Source organism: Mchenga conophoros, linkage group LG13 (genome assembly GCF_057382185.1).
Source record: "Mchenga conophoros isolate Kocher_MC1m ecotype Shallow Benthic linkage group LG13, M_conophoros_male_GT1.1, whole genome shotgun sequence".
In the NCBI taxonomy this organism is placed as follows: domain Eukaryota; kingdom Metazoa; phylum Chordata; class Actinopteri; order Cichliformes; family Cichlidae; genus Mchenga; species Mchenga conophoros.
In genome coordinates this window covers 26,066,790-26,082,973 of record NC_140538.1, presented here as the reverse complement: position 1 = coordinate 26,082,973, position 16,184 = coordinate 26,066,790, and the positions used below count along the sequence as shown (strand labels likewise).

Below are 16,184 nucleotides of genomic sequence, written 5' to 3'. Positions count from 1 at the left end.
AGCAATAATGACCTGACATTAGTGACAGTAAAAACGCCACAGGTTAACACGTTTAACACTAAATAAAGTGTTTTGTTGTGGAGTTTGTGTTCCCCCTCACAACGTCATTCAGTTACTGAAGAATAAACCTGTAATTATGGAAAGTTTTTTTTTTTTTATTGGAAACTGCTGAAAAGCAGCTTATGAGTCACATACAGTGCTTCGTGGTCAAAGCTGTCTCTAGTGTTACTGCTGGTTCGGTAAGCAATACCATTTTTTTAATAACGGTAAAAGATCACACACATAAATATGTGATGTTTTAATATTGCTTTTAATAGGGGAATCAATCAGTCATCTGGGAGCCTGTGGCAGAGTGCACATTTGGGGGTTTTTGTGTAATTTTGTTGAGATGACTGTGCAGGAAGAAGACCCAGATGAAACAGGTAGAGATTCAAAACACACGCAATGATGTCATTGTGATTCTGATGTTACTCTTTCCTTTTACATACACAATCCATACAAGTAATCCTCTCCACACCTCGCTCTGACGACATTACTTATGTGACAAGTCTTTTTTGTATATCTGATACAGGCAGTGACTTCATTGCCTTCCCATGTAATAAACTTTGATATACGTACAAGATTTAAAAAAAAAAGAGGGAAAATTCCTTCAGAGAGATCTCAAGTTACAACTTGAGAACATGTGGCAATGCGATGGCCTGCTTGCCTGACTGGCCTGTAAGTTACCTTTCTGTACTGCAGAAACGAAAGAAAAGGCCATCACAACATCTGGAAACTCCCTGGTTTGGTGTCCTTCTTCCTCCTTCAGTTGAAACGTGAATAATAGGCTGACCCATCTGTGAGTCCGAAGCCCACCTATGCATTAAGAACACACCATAAAATGAGTGATTGCAGCTCTGTTTCTAGGTGTCTTCTCCATGCCCGTCTTTGCTGGCTGATGTCTCAGTCATGGGACAATCCAGTCTGTCCCACTCTTTCTGTTTGTTACAAAGCCCCAGCTCTAAACTGGACAAGGACATTGACTTGTTTTTTAAGAGCAGTTAAAGTGCTAGTTTGTGTGAAATTTGGATAATTAAGTGAACTGTTAGCATTTTTCACATTCAACATCCTTGGAAGGAAGCTCGTGGGATGGTGAATGCAGGATCTCAGAAATGTTCACATAAAAGGAATTAATGTGGGCTCCAATTTCACCTCAGCTGGATGTCCAGGAGAAGGTTTGGACCAAGGTTTGTGGTCGAAACAGAGTGTAAATACTGAGGCTGTGATTTCTATGACTACAGATGTGCAACAGACTACAGGATGTTTCAGTGGTTTTATGTTAAATCATAAAAATACGTATATATCAACACATACAAGTAAAGGTGTGCAGAGCTCCTCCTTTCTCTCTGATCATGGAGTTGTCTTCAGACCTCAGTCCTAGAGAGAATTTGTGGAGGGAGCTGAAGCTTTGAGTTGCGAAGCAGCAGCCAAGAAACCAAAATGATTCTGAGTTTCTCTGAAGAAGAGTGGCCCAAAATCCCTCCTGATGTGGCCAAACCTGGTGACCAACTACAAGAAATGTCTTACTGCTTGGCGCTGTTGGTAGTTGCCAACAAAGTTTTCGCCACCAAGTCATGTTCTGTGACATGCAGACCAATTTATAACATTCATGTCATCTCTTTCCTTGGAAGTTTGGTTGATATTCTGTCTCTCTCCATCAAAATGAAACTAGTCTAAAAGATTGCTCACTTCCAAAGAAGTAAGCAATCTTGCAAATTCAATCAGTGGATCAAATAATTATTTCCCTCGTGTTTTTTCACATCGTGGATAGTGATTTTTTAGTAAAAGCAACCCCACATAAGTTTGTGTTTGTATGTATGTATTGTATGTTTATATAGCATCTAAGATCACATGACCCTACATATATCTCAGTGGGTTAGAACAAAACAACGGACAGATGATGCAGCTGTGCCACATATCAGTTCTTTCACTGCTATCTTGGCTAAGATTATTAGATAAAATTTTAATAATTTGTTTCATTTCCTGGTTAACTAGTTTAAAAGGAATTTCTTCACGCAAAGCTGGTTGAATGTCCCTGTTTAAGATCATGTGGGTACACCTCCTGGGGGCAAATGAGGTCAACTTATGTCAGAGAGAAGCCAAATTTCAGAAGAAAACCATGAGTAATAAAAGAAGGAAGAAATATAAGATAACTATGTGCGGGTGTGTGGTTCATCTGCATGATAACCTACTCATGTGGACTTTTCCCATGATAAAAGAAGTCACACCTAACAAATGGATTAGACACATTTTCTCTTTTTAACTAATCTGCGAGGCGTTCAAAGACAAATCAAAAAAACATTAGTTAATAACCAGTCTCACAGCAGAGAGGCAAAATTTAGAAACAAAAACTGAACTTTTATTAGTGTCGTATTATTTCACCATCCACCTACCAAAGGTCTGGGTCATTTCTGAACGTTCTGTAGCTCGTCTGCGAGCTGCGTTCACAGACCACTCTGCTTCCCTCATCTTCTTCAGTGTTGCTCAGAAGCCTGAAATGCACATCAGAAATGCAGCCCAACACGTGGATGTGCAGAAATGTTTGCATGACAGAAGCAGTAACATGTTTTATTCTAATAATATTGTCTCTGATAAAGACAAACGTTCATGCAGATTTCCAATAAATCATAACCCAACAACAACAACAACAAAAAACAAGAAAACAAAAAAAACAGCACACATTCCTCTGATCATGATGCTTGCTTTCGAGTCAGGTCTGTGACAATCTGTTCACTACAAAAGGTGTAACACTGAAAATGCAGCAGGATAATCTTTGGTAAAGATGAGAAAGTAGAGATATAAAACACACAAGGAAAAACATGAGAAAATGAGTCACATGTACAAAAACACTCTAAGTAAGAGGAAATGACATCAATGAGGTTTTCTAATGAAAGAGGCAAATTTACCCCGGTACAAAAAAAAAAATAAAGGTGCATTTAAACGCCTTTTAAAAAAACAACTACAAAAAAAAACAATATACAGTTCCCTCTAAGGAACCCTTCCCTTTGATGGAAATGTCCCTACAGATTTAAAAACAATACTAAGATTTTGTTTTCTCTTCGTATTAACTTCAGTCTCTTACACATCCTTCATTCTCGAGTCTTCTTGTAAACACAGAGTAAAAAAAAAAAAGAAAGAATGAAATGTTTTGATGATTCACCTTAATTATTGGGACACAAAACCTCACATATTTCAACAAAAGGGTGTTTTTGTTTCTTTTCCTTTTTTTAAGGGAATCAAACGAGCCCCTAGAAACACATGAATGTGCAACTGTCAACTATTTCAATCTAATAAAAGACAACAACTGAACAATCTGACAATCATTTCTAACGAGCAGTAACACAAAACAGATTTGACACAAGTCGTCTTGGACGGGAACACCTCTAAAATCTTGTCTACTCACAAAGATTTCGTTCGAATGAAAAGGTCAAATATTTAAAGACCCCACAAAGCGAAACAAGTCCAAGTTATTATGAAATTAACCACTGTATTGGGACTTCCTTAACACCGCTGACTTTTCTTTGGTAATGACGATGTGGTAATGCTCACCACAGTGTGTTTTTCAACACACCGGGAAACAAGCATTTTATCAGCTTTGCTATCTTTTCCAAGTGTCCTTTAATGGGGTCGTTAAACATGTTTAAGAAGCAGTAAGACACTCTGTACAAGCTACTCTACGCTCACTTCACCAGCTCAATAACAAAGACCTACTTTACACTTTACAATAACAGTCTATCAGAGAGAAAACACAGAGTTCTTTACAGCAAACAGAGCTGTGGGTTAGGGCTTGTATGCTACATGCTTTCACACAAATATGCTCTCTTCAGATCACATAAAACAAATTGATTACAGAATAACTGACGAGGATTTTTCCCTTTTCGCCACTGAGAGGTCCCTGTAGCAGACTCGCTCCCGGGTTTACAGCCGAAGCACAGTCTCCCTGCTCACTTATGCCACCCAGCTGCCCTGATGTAGTGTCCACATGGTCAAGTCAGGAGGAATGTTCAGTTTCAAGGCCATCCTTTAGCTCAATCAGACAAGTAGTGTTAGCGTAACACACCAGAGCCTTCATCCTTCAGTCTCTAGAGCTTCTTGATCATGTCTAATATTTTTCAAACAAACTTGTTTGTAAGTCAGTTATAAAAAGTGATTAAAAACAAAAACAGAAAAACAAGAAGTGTCTGATGATTAAACAGCACTCAAACCTCCATAAGCTCACTAAAATGTCAAATGCCTTGTTTTATGCTATTTTCTTGTGGACTTAACATGACTTCAGTGAGCAACAGTGCAAAAGCTTAAAGAACGAGTACAGGTTACTGTAACAGAGCAAGCTAACTGGCAGGTTTTTTTTTAAGGGAGAGTGGTTGGAAATGTAAGGCACTACAGTCTCAGTTGGAGCGTCTCTGCGACTTTCACCACTTCGACCAATCTGCTTGGGGATGCCCGTCATCGTTCAGAAACTCTGAGAACATTTACTGACCAGTTCATTGCCATCCTCGCATTCAAAATATGCATAATCAGGAGCGCACGGATCTTTCCTGCAGTTCAGAGAAGTCCCTAAAGAGAAAGTCTCCCTTGGGCCAACGTGTGCAAAAGTACGAAGGAGCGGCTCGGCAGCTTGCTCGCATGTGTAGCATCTCAGGGTGCAGAGAGGCGGCACGTGCGACCAATGAGGATGGGGGAGATGGAAGAAGCTTCTAGCACAGAAGAAAAAGGGAGGGGGCATATTTGTGCTTACAGGCGAGTGAAAGGACCCACGTGGAGAGGTGCTCTCAGTTTGGGAGAGGAACAGGAGTTGGTGGTGAACAGGGAGGAGGAAGATGGGGAGGACGAGTAAGGAGAAGAGGACGCAGATGAGGAGTCGCCGCTATTTAGGGTGAAGACACTGGAAATGGCCACGTCCACAATGCCTTGACATAACTCTGGATATAGTTTCCTGCATTAGGAAAGGATAAATAATAACAATAATAAAAATAATAATAAACATTTCAAATTTTAAACAGATGTGAAATTTGTTATATTTTAGATGGAAAAACATTGCTAAAGGACACGTAACATGGAAGGTACTGACTGTGCACAGGCTGGAGCGCCGTTGATTTCAATGAGCCACACTTTGAAGTTCTCGTCCACCATGAAATCAAATCCAAAAAGCTGGAAGCTCTGGTAGGACAGGTGCTTGGTGCTGATTGCGGACTCGATGCATGTCAGACAGCTCCTGTGAAACCAGACATCCAAAATCTTCACCGATCATCCTTTTATAACAAAGTCTCTTTGAGTGATGAGAGCAACCAGCATTTGCCAAACATCAGTCACGTTTTCACAACAGTAATGGTTGTATACTGCTGTTATTAACACCAGTATATGAGGTTTAATCGCACACCGACAGTTTTTAGGAGTTGTGATTGGGCACTATATGGCCTTTCAATAATACAAAGAAAACCCGACCAATCAGATGACCCCCTATGAGCAAGCACGTGGCAAAAGTGGGAAGGAAAAACTCCCTTTTAACAGAAAGAAACCTCCAGCAGAACCAGGCTCGGGGAGGGGCGGCCATCTGCTGCAACCGGTTGGGGGCGAGTGGATGAAGAAAGAACAAAGACATGCTTTGGAAGAGATTCACAAATTAATAATCACCAATAATTATATGCAAAGTGGTGTAAAACCACTCATATATCTGTTAAAAAACAGTTACAAAAAGAGGTTCTGCTAAAAACCACAATCTTCCTTTTCCTGTACAAAACCACAGCATAGGTTTAAAGCTGTGTTTTTATTCACACAGGACGCAAGAAGGGTAACTACAAGCAAGCAAGGAGTAGATAAGCGAGAGTGAAAACATGAACCCCTATTATAATGTTGGGAGGATCAGGTCCAGGAATTGTTCAAAGTTCCTATTTTGCATGTTGTAGCACAACAAGCGAAAGTCCACATCAGACATGTTCTCAGCTAGGAATACTCTGTGCAGTTTGGACAAGAGAGCTCTCAGACTGGAGCACTAAAGAGGTAGGACACATGATACCCACCCTCTCTATGAATTCTCTGGACAATTACTCTCACATGGACTCAATCATCATATTACCGAGCTGATAGAGTGTGCTTTAACTTAAATTGTAGCTTGGTCAGGTGATGTTTTGGAAGTTTTATGTGTTAAAGAGGTAAAAACCAGCAGGATTCAGGAGGAAAACGGGAATATGTATGTATGGTCGGAAGGGTAAGATGGCGCTGGCACGGCTGGCAGCCTTAACCCAATTTCCCTCGGGCACCCTCCCCGGGCCTGGCTCCAGGGCGGGGCCCCGGTAACCCTATCCCGGGCAGTGTAAACTGTTCCCTCGATGTTTTCTTCATAAGGGTCTTCTGAATCGCTCTTTGTCTGGTCCCTCACCCAGGACCAATTTGCCATGGGAGACCCTACCAGGGGGCAAAAGCCCCCAGACAACATAGCCCCTGGGATCCCTGGGACACACAAACCCCTTCACCACGATAAGGTAGCGATTCACGGAGAGGCATTATGTCTGATTTCTAATTTTAAAAAAAATAATAATATTTTGCCTTTTAGTGTGGCATAAAAAAAGCTAAGCTCAGCTTTTTATCTAAGAACTAATAATAAAAACAATAGCAAAATAGTTGCCTACTTTATGGTCTGCTTTATCTGAGGTAATATGGTGGTCTCCAGCGTGACGTTGTGAGTGTTCAGCAGGTACAGCCTGAACTCGTCGAAGAACATTTCGTTCCCCTCCTCGTATCGGCCGTAGTTCTGGGAGTGCTCTTTCTGGATGCAGTGGTTAGTCAGGTGGCTGGTCATGTCCTGCAGGTCTGAGCTGTTGTAGGGCTCCGAGGAGGTCCGCAGCACGCCCTCGCGGTATAAGTAGATGTTATACTGATGGTCCACTAGCACCCAGCTCCTAGCAATAGCATAAACATAAAGCTAAGCTGTTAAGTTGGGACATAGCAGTGCTTTCTCTGTGGCTTTAAGTTTGGCAAAAAAAAGAAAAAGAAAAAAAAAAACCTGCCTGATGTCAAATTTCCGATGTCCCGGCTCAAGAAGCAGAGGCTTCTCCAAGTACTTCTGAATAACATGAACCTGTCCCTGATTGTCAATATAGTCCAGCAACTCATTAGCATCGTGGGATATCAAAATACCAGCACCTGTAGTAATAGAAAACAAGAAGAAAAACACACACACATTTACAGATATATATATATATATATATATATATATATATATATATATATATATATATATATATATATATGAAGCTTCCAACTAGTGTCTTGTTTTTAACCAATTAAATACTAAATATAGATATCACCTTTAGCTCCAGCAGAGGACTTGGCTATCCACACTGTACCCTCTGCTCTTTCTTTCTTAGCGTTATAGGAGGCCAAGAAAACTTCCCGCTCATCTGTCTTCGGATTGCTCTTCAGATGGCTGATGCCATTCATAGCAGGAGCAACAGGTGTGTTGAGGTTAGTGGGATAGATGATGTAGGACTCTGGAAACCAGTTACTGGAGTCAGACAGCTCTGGGCTGGTCTTTATTAGCCTAGTGTTTAAGAAAGGGGTCAGAAGGAAAGTGGTCATGTAATAAACTGCAGTGTCAGTAACATGAATGATGGCAGGAATGACAGATTTGCACACACTTGACCAAGGATGCCTTTCTGCAAAGCTTGTCTGCCCCCCTGTAGTAATTCACCAGCTGCATCAGTCCGGGTTCATGGCCTGTAAGGTCACAGTGAAGATGCTTTACCGTCTGTTCATAAATCCGCATGCACAGTGCACAGAAACTCTCAATAAGAGAGACAATCTTTCCACAGGATGCAGCCCTGCACAGTCACAGCTGCTTTCTCATCCAGAAAGGGTGGACACCAAAAATAGCCCGAAAACAATTCTTAAGAAACAAGAAAGAAAGTCTGACTTACCTAAACGCCCAAAGGGTAATCTGTTCCGCTCACCCAGCATCAAGTTGAATCTGGGATTGTCTCTTTTCAGCCTCTTCCATTGCCCGGTTGAGAGGAGGATTTTGGAAACTTCAGCATAAACAGTACTGTTGTCGTCACGGGAAACAAAGGTGTACATAGGGGCGTTCATAATGCCGCTGCGACAGGGGGTCAGAGGTTTAATCAAAACGGTTTAGTGTGTGAGTAACTTAGCTGTCTGGCTAGTTGTGCGGCTGCCGGGTTGGCACTGCAGCAGACAGAACGGTTGGGGTTATCTCCTCTGTCCGTGCCATGATGATGAGTCAGTCATATCCCCTCCACACTTCCCAGTTAACTCAAACTGGTGCTCGGAAGATTAATTTCAGCACTCCGTGGCTAATATGTATTATATATAAAACACCATGCCACGTAAAGCAATTTCACATAAGTCGGCACAGGGTTATTTCAGAAGCCCCACACAAGGGAGTGACTGACTGCTGATACCGGCTACTGGGGCTGGTCCCGTCTGGATAAATTTACATCCCGTCTCCGGATTAGCTAACGTTATAGCTAACGGTCTGCGACAATTGCTAACAGTTATCTACGAGACACTTCCGGTATTTGTCCTCAAATGCAAAGGAAAAAGTCACAAGGAGCGGAAACATTAACTAAGTGGATAGTTTGCTGCACAATATCACAAACACGGGCTATTCTCCCACCGCCGGCGTGCGCTTTATTCTCTGAAAATCAGCAGCAAACCCTGTCATCCACCGTCGACAGCATAAACACCACCGCGCAACCGTTGTGGTTAGTGTAGTTTATTAACAGAGTGATGTCCAGGATAATATCTGTTTAAATGTTTATTTTATATTTTTAAAGCAATTTAACACAAAATGAATTCGATATGTATAAAAAAATCTACTTCACTTAAACTCGATTTTGATTTAATTCAAAGTCTGGATGAAGTTCAATGACAGGAGAACTACATTTCCCAGAATGAAAGACTCTAAAGCGGCAATGCCATATGCGTATTGTAGCCAGGAGATGGCGTCGTAGACCTCACTAAAATTAGCAGACCTGTGTACTGTTGGCAACATAGTCCGCAGAAAAAAGTCTTGAAACTGAAGAAAAATCGCTCCACGTTTTATATTAAGTTCCTCTTAATTCTTAAAATAACTAACATCAATCACGAAACTTTTCGTGAAATTTGATAACGAGGTGTATTAGCTTTTGTAGCCTGGACTGGGCGGAACTGGAGGATAAATGGAGCACTCCCTACTTGTGACAACTTATGGGTCTCGTTCCAACATGTAAAAAACTTAGTTGCTTCATTTCGTTTACTTTAATGTCCCAGTCTCGTCATCATTATTCAATGTTTTATGTATTCAAAAACTAAGATCGTTGCTTCTTTGCGCTGGTTCCCTGTATTAGGTGAAAAGTTATGCGACGGCCACAGTTGTAGATTTTTTGAGAGCGAATTGGAACGAGACAGGAAGTCCTAGTTTCGGGAGGGAGAACAAACTAGAGGCGGGAATTACCGCTACTGTAAACATCGAGTTAAAGTGCATTACAAAAGTTGTTACGAGTGTATTCATATATTTTTTATAATTTTTTGACAAGATATCAGTAATAGTAAGTGACGTCCATTATGAATACTGTTGTTTGTTGTGGCGCATTTTCAGATAACAGTTCAGACAAGTTGGGTGCATCGAGACTGATAACCTGTTTTTACTGCAGCTCTCCGTGGTTCAGCTACATATACAGAGATTCAGATTACTTTTAGCCTTGTCACTGACTATTCATCGTTGGAGATAATGCTCAGGGAGGCAGTTGTATGTTGCTTTATGTGGGGATGAAGGAGTTTTATTTAAGTCTGAGAAAACGAAATGTTGTATTTAGAGTTTATCTCAGCTGGGACATGTGGAGTATTAAAGACATGGGCGAAGGATGAAGGCTGTTCAGTTTCAATGCTAATGAGTGTGGCCTACCATTTTTAAAGCTGGATTCAAATCACGTGTTTATTTGTTTTTTAATTCCTTTCATTTATATCAAAATCACTATAACTCAGTGTTACTGCATACATGGTTATTTATGTAACGTAATTAAGTGGCAGCTTTTTCTCTGTATGGGTTTTGGGGAGATTTGTGCCTTGGCATTTACTGGGGTCATGTATTTTTAATAACTCTTGTCCCTTCGTCTTCACCAGGCTGGAGCAGGCCAGGCATGAGTGGCGCACACCTGGACGAATGGCAGAAGAGGTCCTTTGACATTTCATCTGGCAGCTGTACACCTGAACAGACGGCCGATGCCTACCGGGCCCACATCCTCTCCATTCAGTATGCATGGGCAAGCTCCCAGCTCTCTCAGGCCGGCATGGCCAGCCTGCTCAGGACCTACTCGGGGCACTACGCTGCAGTGTTGGACTCGGACGACCCGCGCACAGGGCTCAACAACTATGCAGAAAGCGCGCTCCATCTGGCCCGCAGTCAGAAGAACTACAGCGACAAATGGGAGTCATCCCTCACTGCAGAGAGCGTGCTGGAGTTGCCCAGTGTTCAGAAAACAATTCAGGCAAAGACAGGAGGTGAGAGCTTTGTGGTGGCACCAGCTGACATTAACATAACTGTGGGGCAAGAGGGTAAAGGTAGCTCTCTCACTCCTCCCTTTAAAACTGTGCAACCACCGCAGCTTAAATCAGAGGTTAAAATCGCAGCCAGTATCCCTGCTAATGTTTCTGTGGAAAGGCCCAGCAGTCACGAAGGGATTTCAGTCAATCCACCCTCATTCTCCCGACCTCCAGCTCAGCCACAGTCTGTGTTTAGTTGCCCTTCTCCAGCTCTCCCACATGTAAACCCTGGCCCCGCAGGGGTCACGCAGCACTATCAGTCCTCCTTCTTTCCCACCTCCAACACATCGAAGCGGAAACATTTTTACAACACAGACGGAGGTGATGTTGGCAGGGAGCAAAATGGCAGTCAGGTGTCATCAGACCCACGGGCTGTTACCACCTTCAAAACAGCTCGTGAGCAGTTTGTTGTTGACCAGCAGCGAAAGCACTCCCATCAGCCTCAGAGAGGTCAGGCCCCTGGGATGGCGGCAACTGTGAAGAAATCTCTGGGCGCCAACAGGCCTCGAGGTGCATTTTCAAAATTTGTGTCTCCCATTCCACGACAGGAAGAGGAGGGAAGTGTGGCGAGCCGTAATTCCAATCAGGAACCTCAAATCCTGGACGAGCGTCTGAAAAACTTTGAGCCAAAGATAATCGAGCTGATCATGAGTGAGATCATGGACCACGGGCCTCCGGTGGGCTGGGACGACATAGCAGGTCTGGAGTTCGCCAAGACTACCATAAAGGAAATTGTGGTTTGGCCCATGCTGCGACCTGACATCTTTACTGGCCTCCGTGGCCCACCCAAAGGCATCCTGCTGTTTGGACCGCCAGGAACTGGAAAAACTCTGATAGGTAAATGTATTGCCTGTCAATCAGGTGCCACTTTCTTTAGCATCAGCGCCTCATCACTCACATCCAAGTGGGTGGGTGAAGGAGAGAAAATGGTGCGAGCTCTGTTTGCCATTGCCCGCTGCCACCAGCCTGCTGTTATTTTCATCGATGAAATCGACTCCCTGCTGTCCCAGCGGACGGACGGTGAGCACGACTCCTCGCGCAGGATAAAAACAGAGTTTCTGGTCCAGCTAGATGGAGCGGCCACTGCAGCAGAGGACCGAATCCTGGTGGTGGGTGCCACCAACCGGCCCCAGGAGATCGACGAGGCAGCACGACGACGCCTGGCAAAGCGGTTATACATCCCCCTGCCCGAAGCGACTGCCCGACGCCAGATAGTGACAAACCTCATGGCTCAGGAGAAAAACCAGCTGGGAGAAAGCGAGGTGGAGAGGGTGGTGACAGCCACGGAGGGCTTCTCCGGAGCCGATATGACTCAGCTGTGTCGAGAGGCAGCACTGGGGCCCATACGCAGCATCCAGCTCAGTGACATCGCCACCATCACCGCGGATCAGGTGCGACCCATCATCTACAGTGACTTCCACGACGCCCTGAAGACTGTACGTCCCAGTGTGTCATCAAAGGACTTGGAGCTGTATGAAGAGTGGAATAAAACCTTTGGATGTGGGCGTTAAACTTTTCTTTGTCTCCGTTCAGGTTCTGGGTGTTGAAAGAAATGGAAAATGTAAAGACGTTAAATGCTTTCTTTGTTCTGCACAAACCCGACAAAGTGGGAGGACCCAGGACTAAAAACAAAGAATGACAGTCTCGTGAAAAAGCTGAAAACTATAAGACGGGTCTCTTTAATGCAGTCTTTCTGTTTTTTCCCCATATATTGCCAAATATCCCTATGATGGGAAGTTGGCCTTATCTGTGTGATGAAGAGCTGAATTCAGTTGTATTTGTTTGCCTACGAAAAACAGGGCTTCCATAAATGACAAGGAAAACAGAATTAAAGAAGAGAAAAGGACCTTTTTATTGGCTACCAGTTAAATAGTTATTTTAACCCTCTGTATCAGCTTAGTTCAGTCATATTGGATTGCACAGGTGAACAGGTGCCTCTTTTATGGGTGTAAGTGTTAGTCTCTGTGCTAGTGGTCTGTTGTTTTGAGGTTTTTCAACACTACTTGTAAAGGTCAGGGTGTCGTAACATGAAGAAAAAATGAAGAAAACCTTACCTCGTTCCCACTTTGTACTGAGAGAATTTGCCATCTGCGTTCAGCTTTTTGGTCATTTTCAGGTGTTTGTGCCGGTCAGGCTGATTTTGTTCTGTTGCTTTGTGATCCAGTGTTAGGTAGTGTGTATTATACACAAACCATTTTCCAGTTGAAGCCCTGTTTTCCATTTAAATTCTAGTATTTCACATCAAGGATACACATTCACAGTCGAATTATGACTTAATGCTTGTCATCTGTTTGGTCTTTTTCAGTTAACTGCATCGAAATTGTTTTTGTCCCTAATAAATGTATATATCACACACACACATCTCCACAAGTTTTTGTCTCAGAGTGTGACAGTAAGCAATAAGTTTATCTCTAGGCTGCAGTGACATATCCGATCCCATGCGATCCACAGAGGGCAGTGTGATCACGTTTGAGCACCACAACCACGGTTTGCCTGAAGTCTCACTGTCCTGAAATGTTCCTGAGGCTGGATGTATTAATCATATCCGCGGAAGTTGGGCAACACGGAGAGTATCCTGGGTCTTGTGTTTAAAAAGAGAAAAAAAAGAAAAACTTTGCCTGTCTTCCTGTTAGTGATTAAGACAGCAGTGTTACTGCAATACATCCCTTTTGCAGGGCCTCTGTGTTAGTTCTGATCCATGGAGTTTGTGCCCGGTCAAAGTGTTTGCAACTGCTTTCTCAGTGAAGACATCCCTCACGCAAGCGGTGTGAGGATTTTTAACATTATGTTTTTCAAGTTGAATGCCTCACTGGTCACACATGCACTACCACTGAAGGGGGCCATTAGAGATTGTGCACACATGAAACAAAATCTCATGTAAATTTCATCAAGAAATCTTTGAGAATCTGGAAGACCATGAAAACGGGGCTTTCATTTATTTTTCATCTTTTTTGTCAGGTCCCTGATAAATATTTCACACTTGTGTTGTTGGCCACTGTATAGAAACTTTGTTGAATTAGCCAGCAGTGAAAGTAGTCACACACGCACCCTTCCCCCCCAACGGGTGGGCTTCTCCGATCGCGGGGACTCCTCACAGCTGGACCAGGACAGATGCGCAGAATTCCTCTGGTGCTGACGGGATCTATAGAGCCCATTGAGTATGGACTGAAAACTGTGCCATATGGTGTAAGCTTGTAGCTCAATTTGACTGTGGCTGTGAAGCAAGTGGTCACATCTGGGGCAGTGTAGTCACAAACAAACACATCACACAGTACATTTACAGAGAAGAAAATAAGGTCATTTTACTGAATCATTTTATCCTTAATACGGATTCAAGCTGAGGTAGAAATAAGTATAAGCACTTGGTATTGCTTTTTTCCCTGTGTTCACGTATATGCAGTTGTGGAAGAACTACACAAGCTGTGCTCAAGTAGAAGTTTAAATGTAATAAGTTATAGGAATAAAATTCCAGTATTTAAAATCAAATCTCATGTCATTTGTAATATAGAAACATTACAGGTAAATTTATTACTATATTTATTTAGAGTTCTTGTGAAAGCATACAATGGTTTTAGTCAACATTTCTTTCTGCAATGTATCCATATTGTGCAGTTACCGTCTGCATTGTTTGATGCAGGGTCCGGTAATTCCATACTGCCTTCAGATTGGCTAATAGGAAAGAGTACATCATGCTGTTGTATGTCACAAATATTTTATTTAAAGAAAAACATTCTGTGCCACCAACCATGAAATTAGACTGTGTTTGCTGGCTATTACTGAAAAAGGGGGTTTCTTTACTCTGTTTTACCACAGTGCAGTCTCCAGAGTGGAAAAATCGAGTCCCGCAAAAACTGCAGTTCCACTAATGGCCACTTGAGGCTGGCTCCAAAAGCATCAGTTCACAAAGACTCCCGTGTTATAATGTCCAACTTTACAATGTTAAATAACATATTTACAGCCTGCTAATAAAGCAGTCTGGCCTCTATGGGTAGTTTTACTGCTCGTAACAGTGAGCTGGGTGAACTTTTAAAAAAATAATTAATTCACCTGGATTGTCTGACTTCGGTTGAGGTCATATTCATTGACAGGTGTATTGATGCAAGCAGCCAGAGATGATCTGGGTCTGCTGGGCCTTTTACAGTATTTTAATAGGTTATCTGAGTAATACTATGGCGTGCTGTGTGAGACAGACTATCTAACAAGTTTGTGCTGAGTGAAACGGTAGAATTTTAGTAGTCTGTTAGTTAGCACTAATTAGCTATATATGAATCTGTCTGTTTAATTATGATGATTTCTCTAACCACACTTTTTTTGCTTATTGTCCAGCTTGCAGCACTGTTTACATTGTAACAATTCAATATAAAATTCTCAGTCTGAAAGGTAGATACATGTGAGAGTAAAAGAACATAATATGTTTTATAATATGAGTTAATTTCTGCTGCTGAGTATTCTCTTTCTGCAGAACATGCAAACATGCACTTAATGTCCCCGTTGCTCATTTAGTGAGACATATCTTTACATGATCAAACTGCATTCCTAAGTAGTGAAATCCATGTGACGAAATGCCAAGACAGGCAATCAAATGTAATCTGCACATGTTCAGAAACACCGGTAAACACAGCGCTCCCATTTGCGAAGTTTGCAGTAAATGTTCTATTATGGTCTTCCACTAATGAACCGCAGCCCGGCAAAAGTGTGAAAAATAGTAATTTCAAACTTCTTGTTGGAACATGTTAAAGCCACCACTCTGGTTTAGTCTGCTTCTTGAAGGAGTATTTCTGTCCAGGGCTGAAAGGGGAAGTGAGATCTGGGATTCTGGCAGGGCCAGAGTTGGTTGGCCAGATTATCCCTCTCATGCAAATGCCCTCCCTCCCCTGTTGGGTCCTAGTCAAGCGTAGGGGGGCTCAGCGCTGGCCACAGCTGCTTCCCGTTTCAGCTAAATCACACAGCAGCCATCTGGACAAGGCTGTCTCAGTGCGCGGCGCTGCTGAGCTCCTCTGCCGGCCCGAATGAGCATCTCCAGACAGACCTGGCCCTCAGAGCCCTGGCCCCTGCCTTCTGCTCCGGTGGCTGATCCTCCCTGTCCCAGCTCTCTGCCGCTCAGAGGACCATCCAGACTCTTCAGGTCTTGGACGCACGGCACACGTCGACATGCTTTTGTATGTGTGTGTGTGGAGTATGTACCTTCCAATATTTCAGTCTCATATTGTCCCTTTGGTGATTTATTATCTAATGTGGCAAAATTAAATTTTAATTGAGTTAGTATTTGCCTTTTTCCCCTGAAAAACAAGTCTACAGTGTGGTTGTGTTTGTTTACTCTTCACTCCCTCTTAATTTTCTCACCGTCTGCTTTTTTTGTGTTTGTTTCTTTGCACAAATGCCAGTCATTCACTGTTTGCTACCCTTTTCTTTGACAGCTAGAGCTGGCAGCATGAATGACATGTAAACGTAATTATTTCACAGACTTTGAGGAGCGTGTGAAGAGAGCGAAATGTGGGAACGAATCTGAGGGAAACTTTCCGTTAACTCCCGAGTTAATTTTGCCGAGCCCGACCCCAATTTGTAGATTTTCACATTTCCTTTGGCACACGGATATCCAGGAGGTC

The 16,184-nt window shown here is 42.8% G+C and overlaps 2 protein-coding genes across 4 annotated transcripts; one reads left to right on the top strand and one right to left on the bottom strand.

The window, feature by feature from the left end:
• Positions 1 to 2,376: 2,376 nt before the first annotated feature.
• Positions 2,377 to 8,727, bottom strand: ttl (tubulin tyrosine ligase). The gene is made up of 7 exons (XM_085297517.1): positions 7,956 to 8,727; positions 7,677 to 7,755; positions 7,347 to 7,579; positions 7,047 to 7,182; positions 6,669 to 6,938; positions 5,111 to 5,254; positions 2,377 to 4,975 (listed from the first exon to the last, which is right to left on the bottom strand). The coding sequence occupies exons 1-7, from the start codon at positions 8,122 to 8,124 to the stop codon at positions 4,774 to 4,776; spliced, it is 1,233 nt and encodes a 410-aa protein (XP_085153643.1). The 5' UTR covers positions 8,125 to 8,727; the 3' UTR covers positions 2,377 to 4,773.
• A 275-nt stretch (positions 8,728 to 9,002) lies between these two features.
• On the top strand, positions 9,003 to 12,933 carry fignl1 (fidgetin-like 1). Of its 3 annotated transcripts, none has more exons than XM_085297514.1 (2): positions 9,003 to 9,262; positions 10,159 to 12,933. In XM_085297514.1, exons 1-2 carry the CDS (start codon positions 9,244 to 9,246, stop codon positions 12,087 to 12,089), a joined length of 1,950 nt encoding a protein of 649 aa, XP_085153640.1. In that variant the 5' UTR covers positions 9,003 to 9,243; the 3' UTR covers positions 12,090 to 12,933. The 3 variants fall into 3 exon arrangements, with proteins under 3 accessions (XP_085153640.1, XP_085153641.1, XP_085153642.1); XM_085297515.1 differs by lacking the exon at positions 9,003 to 9,262 and adding an exon at positions 9,317 to 9,584; XM_085297516.1 differs by lacking the exon at positions 9,003 to 9,262 and adding an exon at positions 9,724 to 9,784.
• The last annotated feature ends 3,251 nt before the right edge of the window (positions 12,934 to 16,184 follow it).